General features: G+C 31.6%; 1 protein-coding gene across 1 annotated transcript; it reads right to left on the reverse strand.

Annotated features, from left to right (window-relative positions):
* Positions 1-517: 517 nt before the first annotated feature.
* LOC134684006 (uncharacterized) lies at positions 518-6529 on the reverse strand. The gene is made up of 3 exons (XM_063543301.1): positions 6270-6529; positions 4111-4272; positions 518-1219 (listed from the first exon to the last, which is right to left on the reverse strand). The coding sequence occupies exons 1-3, from the start codon at positions 6460-6462 to the stop codon at positions 1050-1052; spliced, it is 525 nt and encodes a 174-aa protein (XP_063399371.1). The 5' UTR covers positions 6463-6529; the 3' UTR covers positions 518-1049.
* Between the last annotated feature and the right edge of the window lie 3312 nt (positions 6530-9841).

A 9841-nucleotide genomic window follows, 5' to 3' on the forward strand; every position in this document is an offset into this window, starting at 1 on the left:
GAAACGTACTGCATATAATGAATGATGCGGCGTTTTAACACCTTACACATGTTGATATTCCAATATCAAGACTGATATGCCGTTCTTTGACTTTATCACACTTTACATACAACGATATGACATTATTTCACCTTGCATAATATGGAATAGCATTATCATGCCTAGCATATCACGATATGACATTACCTCGCCTTGCGTAGAATGATATGGCATTATATCACCTTTCATACAATGCTATGGCATGATCTTGCCTTTCATACAATGATATGACATTATCTCGCCTTGCATAGAATGATATGACATTATCTCGTCTTCCATACAATGATATGGCATTATCTCTCCTTGCATAGAATGATATGACATTATCTCGCCTTGCATACAATGATATGGCATTATCTCGACTTGCATAGAATGATATGACATTATCTCGCCTTGCATACAATGATATAGCATTATCTCGCCTTGCATAATATGGAATGGCATCATCATGCTTAGCATATCACGATATGACATTTGACATTACCTCGCCTTGCGTAGAATGATATGGCATTATCTCGCCATGCATACGATGATATGGCATTATCTCGACTTGCATAGAATGATATGACATTATCTCGCCTTGTGTACAATGAAATGGCATTATCTCGCCTTGCATACAATGATATTGTATTATCTCGACTTGCATAGAATGATATGACATTATTTCGCCTTACATACAATGATATGACATTATCTCGCCTTGCATAGAATGATATGACATTATCTCGCCTTGCAAACAATGATACGGCATTATCTCGCCTTGCATAGAATGATATGACATTATCTCGCCTTGCATAGAATGATATGACATTATGTCGTCTTGCATAGAATGATATGACATTATCTCGCCTTGAATATAATGATATGACATTATCTAGCATTGAGTACCTTGCATCGTTTAAATCCTTCGAATACATTAATATTGCTATGGAGAAGCGAAATGTAGTTTCTTTCGTATATATCATAGAAATAACTTTTATACAATAAGCTTTTCGATCCAGCCACTTCTTTTAGTTTCTCACCCACCGCCATGCTAGGATGAAAACAATGCCTGAAAAAATTCCTCCAATTCCACCTACAATACATAGCCCAAATGAATAGTGAAAGTTGGACGGATCCAACATAATGCCACCAGAAGAAATTGCTGCGAAGACTATTGTTCCGATCAAGGCATGTCCTCCTGAAAAAAAATAACATATTTGTTAAACTGACTAGTTATTGATTTCCAAGTTAATATTACCTTGTATCTAGTATGACGGGAAATGCAAGTTTCAAGTTGTAATTGTTTCTATGATGGCCGACTTTCTGGTATTCTCAACGTCAATAAATGGCTCATTTCTCAATAACTCTCAATGATATAAATTTTGATTTGAATTGAATTAAACTAATATAAAGCAAATCCCAGAGTGTCAAATTTAATGGCTTGGACGTGTTCTGAAACTGTAAGTACTTAAAGTGGTTCATCAAACTACAGGGGGATAACTCTGTAAAAATCAGCTGAACGTTTTAATCAGGTTCTACTCTTAAGAAGATATGAAGCTTCTCAATGATCAAAATTAGTGTTTGTCAAACTGCCATATATCCAATGAATTTTTTCCGATAAAGTGTGTAGTTCAAGTTTTTCGAAATTAATATATTTTTCTATAAGTAAATATTTTGTCAAAATTTAATTCAGATTAAACGAGACAAATTAATTTTAGTCAAGGTGTTTGGCACAACCTTAAAGAAGAAAAATAAACCCATCTATTTCAACACAATCGCAACTTTTAGGCAACCGTTGTCATTTTTCACAACAGACATTGTATAAGAGATGTGATTAGCTTTTATTGTGTCAACAAGTTAAGCGATATTACGGTCTCATTTGGTCTTGTTACCAACTAAAATCAAGAAGTTTATTTTATATTTCAAACAGTGTAATGACCATTCTTCCATTTTTAATTCCTCAACCATGATATAGATTTTCAAAAATGTTACATTCAAGATGAATAAACCAATTTTTGATTCGAAACACGAATTGAATTATAATTTTTTACAATTTATCTATAATCGGAACGTACGAACATGAATTTAAATTTAAATTTGATCGAACTATTGGTTATATATAGTTTATAAACGGAACCGTTCGAGCATAAACATAAAAGAATATAGGGAAATACAACATCCTGTTGTATCAAAGTAAGGGAGTTTCGTTATGACGAAAACCTTAATATAGTTTTTTGCGACTTACTGATTTTCCGTCTTGTGAAATTAAAGCAAATATAAAACATTTGTCAAAGGAAGTTCATTAATCACGAAAATGTTGAGAAAAAAAGCGTAGGATAGTTGTTATAAGCCATTCTGATAATATTGTCTACTATTATAATCAAAACAATCTTGTATTAAGTTTTCTTCCTTAGTCAAGAAAGGTAGAACTGAGACTCTGGTAAATATCAAAACGATTGAATACAAAATGAATAAGAAAATGTGCACTCTTCACCTCGCCAATGACGATAATATAATGAAAACAAGTCTGTTCTCAATGTTCGTAATGACACCTACAGTAGACGCATTACAAGGTTACGCTGATGAACAGGGTAAGCTTACACTTTTTAAACCTCAACCTTGCTTAAAATTGACTACAAAACCTAACAATCATCATATAAAATGACTAAAAACTGCATTTTGCTATTTTTTGTATATCGAAGTTGTCTTTCTTTTTTATATATGAGCTTTGTCGACAGAATGTATATATATCATTTTGTTTACCTTTTTTGACATAGTTGTATGTTTTATAATAATTCAGATCATAACACAATGTTGACTGCTGTATCCCAATTTTTGACATTTTTACCAATTTTATATATATAAGAAGATGTGGTATGAGTGCCAATGAGACAACTCTCCATCAAAGTCAAAATTTGTAAAAAGTAAACCATTATAGGTCAATGTACGGCCTCCAACACGGAGCCTTGGCTAACACCGAACAGCATGCTATAAAGGGCCCCAAAAATGACTAGTGTAAAACCATTCAAACAGGATAACTAACGGTCTAATCTATATAAAAAAAACGAGAAACGCGAAACACTTATGAACCACATCAGCAAACGACAACTCCTGAACAAAAGGTTCCTGACTTAGGACAGGTGCACACAAATGCAGCCGGTTAAAACGTTTTAACAGGCGCCAATCTTCACCCTTACCTGGATTACAACACTACTAAATAGACAGACACACCATAAAATAGCAAGTGAAATGGCTTACCTCGATCAAAAAGAATCTTAACAAAACAAGCAAACATACACTGAACGAATAAGTATGATTTATGATACAATATAAATACAATATGTAAAACAATGTCAAAAAGATAGCTATTACCTGGGACAAAATGGTGTTAAATGATAACGTACACAGGTTACTTTAAATATAATAATTTTGTTGTTTGGAGTACGGAAATATTTTTTTACAAAATTATTTTGTTGTTCATAGTACGAGAACAGACGTGAAAATTTATAGTTATATTAAACACTTATCAAAGGTGGTACATATAAAAACTAGTGATACGAGATATGACACAAAAACAAGCACCATTGAATAACAAAAATGCATTACAGATTGTGTCAACAGGTCAAATCAACACGAAATTACTGAAATAACCGAAAACTAGTTAGAAGCAAAAAAACATTTAATAATAAAAAATCATGCATCAGGGACTAAAATCATTCAAATCACATCCCAGAGATTTAGTGTTTTAACTCCATGTACAGTCAAAGAAGACATGACTTGTGCAATACCAAAATATATCTGTTTGTTTTGCTCTCATATGTTAGTCAATATAATGGAATTCTATGCGACTTTCATAGAAGTAATAGGTTTAGTTACCTATAAAACCAGGTTTAATCCACCATTTTCCACATAAGTACCAAGTCAGGAATATGAAAGTTGTTTTCCATTCGTTGGATGTGTTTGGGTTTTAATGTTTGCTATTTGATAAGGGACTTTCCGTTTCAATTTTTCCTTGTCGTTTGATATTTTTGTTATATTGAATTTCACATTGACATAATTTTCAATGATTCAGAAGTTATTAATATTTACCTGCCATGAGGTTGAGTAAGCCTATAACAACAAACATAATTCCCTTTTCAGTGAGTACAAACATCTCATATAAAGCACATACTAAAGCTGCGACAAAGGCTACCAGTGCAAAGATTTCCAGAACTCCGGCAGCTGTAAATTGAGCGTCACGTACTGGTGCATCTGCGATATTGTATTATAAAAATAAGGCTAATAAATATGTGTGTTAGTATATCATCCGGCAAAAACACGGGAATGTCGGCACACAGTTTTTCCTGTTTTGCTTCTTTTGTACCTTTAATATATGACGATAATTTGCAAATTTGTCAATTTTCACCTCGAGATGGCCAAATAAAGCTTAATAAAAGCATTATGAGGCATTCAACAATTCGACAGTAAGGAAACCCTATACACAAGCATTTCTTTGATATATCATAACAGCAAGTCATTTAATGGTTTTATTCCCATTTCTCTTTAACATCCCCTAATATACCAAAGGTCCGTTAATATACATACAAACGATTTTATGTCATCACTGAACCTAGTAAGTCTGCTAGGTATTGGGTCTTAAAATAACACGCTTTATGTTATTGTAGTGATACCTTCATGCAACTAGATTTAATTACAAGAATAAGCATGAACGTATGTTGGGATGCATTTGTTTTCTATTATTAGATTGATAACATATCGATCACGGGAAGGAAGCCATTTATTAAAAAATGTGTAGCTGTGTTGCTTTTCAAAAACATTTTCTTCACCGACAATTTCAAAACTTGTCATTCTTATCTTATGAAATAACACATGTCAATTTGGGCCCACCAACCCGTGTAACCTTTTACTTCATTAAAAGAGATAGATGACACTCTGCTTCTATATTACAAGAAAATTATTCAAACTATATTAGAATTATTGAAGCACATGAACTCAATTTCCCATACTGTTAATCATACAAAACAATAAAATACCAATTCAAGATGCAAAATCCTACCTTTTCCTCATAGTATAGCGTACGCAATGTGAAAAGTATATTTCTAATCAGTAAAAACTGGTATCAGTCCGATAGTCTACCAGAGACTAAGGACATTGTAAACAACTATAGGGTAGTCAACAATGCACAAAACCCATCTTGTTAGTCAGCTTTAAAAGGCCACAGCATTAAAGAATATTAACTATAGCATAACAAAATAAGAACAAACTATATTAACCAAATGAAAAAGACTAAACTCATCACATTATTTTTGAACACTCAAAAAATAAAAGGACAATACAGAGTCTTCGGCGATACTGAGCCATTGACAACTAGTGAATAAAATATGCATTCCCTTAAAAAGATTTCAATCAGTACAACCAACGGACTGTGTGAATACGTCATAATAATACAAAAAAGTTAGTATCGACTGGATGTAGGGTTTAAGTTTATTTCTTTTTTTCTATCAGCTCATACACATAGTATTGTAATGTGACCGTGACGTCAACAATGTTTGTTCATGATTTACTGCTTAAAAAATTGAATTTTGAATTAAATTATAAGAAATAACTGTAATATTTTGTCTGCCTATTCGATATAATCTAAAAAATGTGTTGCACACTTTTAAATTACCGTTACAGGGGTTATTCAGTTTGGTTGTTTGGTTTTTTTTTTTTCTTCAATAAATATTAAAGTCATTCCTAAAATGAATAAAAATTGAGACAAGACTACAAACAAAAACAATATTTAGATATCATACTACAGCGTTAATTGTATAGCCTTTTAGGATAAAATGATTCGAATAATCAATAAGTTTACATGGATCATATATTCATTTACTGGATCTTTTGTCATCAAGCGTATGATAAATGATTGAATTACTGACAATATCATGATGTAATGAAATAATATAACATGTATAGTACATGACATGTATACTTGATGCGATATCACCGATATCGACATATTACATTTTTGAAAAACAACCACGCATAACCTTGTTATATTAGGTTCATAAGTGCATATTTGTATAGCTTAAGTCGATTACAAAAATATTTAACTACAATATTGAAATTAAATATAAAACATATATATTCATCACTCAGTCACTTTGACTTGCTTTTCTCAGCAAAGAATGCATATTTAAAATTAAGAAACTTCTGCATATGTGGTGAAGGGAACGATAAAATCTGTCAAGAAAATAAAGACATACCTGTAAAATATTTACAAACTTCTACTCCACTGGATTGAAAACATGATTTCCATAATCCCATATGAACTAAATCTCCAATTGTATACCAATATGTAGTTGAAAATCCTATTATATGCAGAATGAATGATACACTGGTAATAATACTTCCCACAATAATCATCGGTGGAATAGTAGCTAAGGTTTCCGCCATCATCAAATCTTAGTCGTCTGTAGTGTTTAAACTCGCTAATGTCTAACGGTTACACGTATAAAGTGGTTGTATAGAATTATGTTCGTTATTGCATAAGTGATATTTCTAATTTTCAATTTTTGGTTTTATAGTAAGTAAGTCGAGAGATGACGTTTAAGGACATGGTTCGGATACGCACACCTTCCTAGAAAGGCACTGAGTGCTTTTTAAAATTATAAATTACGTCAGATTTGGGTTTTGTATTTCATTTTTATTAATTTCCTAATAACCAGGACCTCTTTCTGGTTCGTTGGTTTTCATAGTAATTGTCACGTCGTTGTGGTCACTGAACGGGAAATAAACGGTATTTGAATTATTTAATCTACAATCGATATTCTCACTAGTGAATATTTAATCTATTCACGAGTATGATTATCCCTTGAAAATGAGTATTGCTTTTTGTTTGGATCTATGTAATGTCTTATTTAGACAACAGTTAAAATCTCCCATAACATATAGTTCCCGACCACATTCTTTTATACTTGATTAACGTATCAAAGAACATGAAGAAGTCTGTTCTTTCTATGCTATAATAAGGGGCGTAGACATTAAAATTCGAACAATTTCGTTTGAGTCTAGTTTAAATTCAACCATCAATTTCCTTCCTCTGCAGCTCTATATTTGTCATTAACGTTAATATCTTTACTTGGTGTTACTGAAATCGATATCCCGTAAAAGACGGAAGTCCCGTTACACTAAAAACTTAACCCTTCCCATTGTTTACCCTATTAATTTCTACCAATGTTTAACAATGAGTTTTTTTTCTGAAAACATATAAAATCCAAATTATTTTTTTCTAACACCATTGAAACAATGCATTCCTTTTTTTTAGATATCTTCAATATCGTTTGCTTTAATTCAAACTAAGATAATATATATACTTTATCAAAGGATTCATGTATCTAAGGTGATTATGGGAAAATGGTATTTTTGTCGTTAGCATACAAAGATCTTAAAAATTTAGTCTTTGTTGAAAATTTCTCAATTCGTAGTTTACCTTTACCTATGAAATTAACGAAATTAATTTTCTTCGAAGACTAATATATCCACAGTGAATACGTATTGAATAATAATAAAACTTGAGTTTTAACTAAAAAAATCACACAAACACAAATAAAATCTGACGTAATTTATAATTTTAAAAAGCACTCAGTGACTTTCTAGGAAGGTTTCACTTGTAACCGTGTGCTTATCCGAACCATGTCCATTAAACGTCATCTTTCGACTTTCTTACTATAAAACAAAAGATTGAAAATTAGAAAATCCCTTATGCAATAACGAACATAATTCTATAAAACCACATAATACGTGTTATCGTTAGACATTAGCGAGTGTAAACACTACAGACGACTAATATTTGATTATGGCGGATACCTTCGCTACTATTCCACCAATGATTATTGAGGGAAGTATTATTACCACTGTATCATTCATTCTGCATATAATAGGATTTTCAACTACATATTGGTATACATTTGGAGATTTAGTTCATTGGATTATGGAAATCATGTTTTCAATCCAGTGGAGTAGAAGTTTGTAACTATTTTACAGGTATGTCTTTTTTTTCTTGACAGATTTCATCGTTCCTCTCACCCCAGATGCAGGAGTTTCTAAATTTAAAATATTAATTCTTAGCTGAGAAAAAGCAAGTCAAAGTAACTGTGTGATGAACATACATGTTTTATATTTAATTTCAATATTGTAGTCAAATATTTTTGTAATAAACTTAAACTATACAAATATGCACTCATTAACCTAAAAAAAAAAAGATATGCGTGGTATAACTATCTTCTACATTTACCACTTTTTATAATAAAAACCTGGATAAAACAGTTATTTGTGGTGTTAGTACTTTTTAATTCTGTTTCAAAAGTTAAAGCCAAATAGCACCATGACCAACTTCCAACGGAGCTTGTTTATGTTATCCATGCCCACCCTCATTTTACACCAAATTTATAAAATTTTGAAAGTCATTTCGAATAATTCTTTAGAAAATATTTCAATAGTTTTCAAAATTTATATTGTAAATATACACACAGCATTACCTAATGCAAGGAAAATGTAATAGTACCGTTTTCCTTATATTACTGTTGTCTTTATCTAAATTCCAGACGTCTGATAGTCGTAATCTTTTTTTATCTTCAATAACCTCAAATATATAAGTATCCGTCGAAATAATTGTATGTCATCACTGAAACGAAGTTTGTTAGGTATTGAGTCTTAACAAAGTTAACACGCTTTATGTTATCGTAGTGAGACCATCATCACAACTACATCATAATACAAGTATAAGCATGACCGTATGTTGTAATGCATTTGTTTTCTATTGTTAGATTTAAACCTATCGGTCTCTGTAAGGAAAACCTGTTTCCCAATATGTGTTGCTGTGTTGATATTCCAAAACATTTACTTCACTGACAATTTCAAAGATCATCTTTTTTCTTTTTCTTTTTAAAGAACAAGTGTGACATTGGGCTCACCAATTATTGTACCCTTTATCTCATTAAAAGTGACCGAAAGTTGAGATTTTGCTTCTATATACTTGAATTACTATTCTAACTTCATAATATTGGATTTCCTGAGGCACAGGCATTCAATTTCCTGTTAATCAAATATACCATGAAATACCTTTACAAGATCCAAAGTCATTCATTCTCCTGATAGTATAGCGTACACACATGTTGCAATCGAGACAACTATTAATCAGAAACTACAGGAAATTGTTAACAAATGAAAAACAAATATGACATCTTCAACTAATGACAACCATTACATACTCCTCACGTGGGTGAACACATACTACGGAATACGACTTGAGTGACACGAGTTTGAACTAGTCAACCCTAATCATACTTATGATAGAGATTATAGGATAAATAAAGAACTGTATTAACCAAATGAAAAAAAACTCATCACATTCGTTTGAATCACTCAAAAAAACAAAAGGACAACAATTACAAGAGTAACCAGCGTTAATGATCAATAATTCAGTAACAATATACCAGTAATATGCATATGAATAATCATTGTCAGATTTGCTCGTTATTTGTATGAATATAACACTAGTTTATAAATGATTAAGATAAGTAAAATGAAAACAATAAATTCGATACATTTCACGAGAGTGACCTTCGTCATCAAGCGTATAATTAATGATTTGAAATACTGACAATGTCATTGTGCAATAAGATATAAAAAAAAGAAGATGAAGTATGATTGATAATGAGACAACTCTCCACAAGAGACCAAATGACACAGAAATTAACACCTAAAGGTCACTGTACGGCCTTCAACAGTGAGCAATACCCATACCACATAGTCAGTTTCAAAAGGCTCCGAAACG

Source organism: Mytilus trossulus, chromosome 9, assembly GCF_036588685.1.
Source record: "Mytilus trossulus isolate FHL-02 chromosome 9, PNRI_Mtr1.1.1.hap1, whole genome shotgun sequence".
Lineage (NCBI taxonomy): Eukaryota > Metazoa > Mollusca > Bivalvia > Mytilida > Mytilidae > Mytilus > Mytilus trossulus.

What these genes read in the sequence shown, in the direction of transcription:
- LOC134684006 (XM_063543301.1), bottom strand. Translation starts at nt 6,462, where the DNA reads ATGATGGCGGAAACCTTAGCTACTATTCCACCGATGATTATTGTGGGA. An exon ending in AGTTTGTAAATATTTTACAG is followed by an intron (nt 4,273 to 6,269) that starts GTATGTCTTTAT and finishes ACAATATCGCAG; the next exon opens with ATGCACCAGTACGTGACGCT. An exon ending in CTTACTCAACCTCATGGCAG is followed by an intron (nt 1,220 to 4,110) that starts GTAAATATTAAT and finishes ATTTTTTTTCAG; the next exon opens with GAGGACATGCCTTGATCGGA.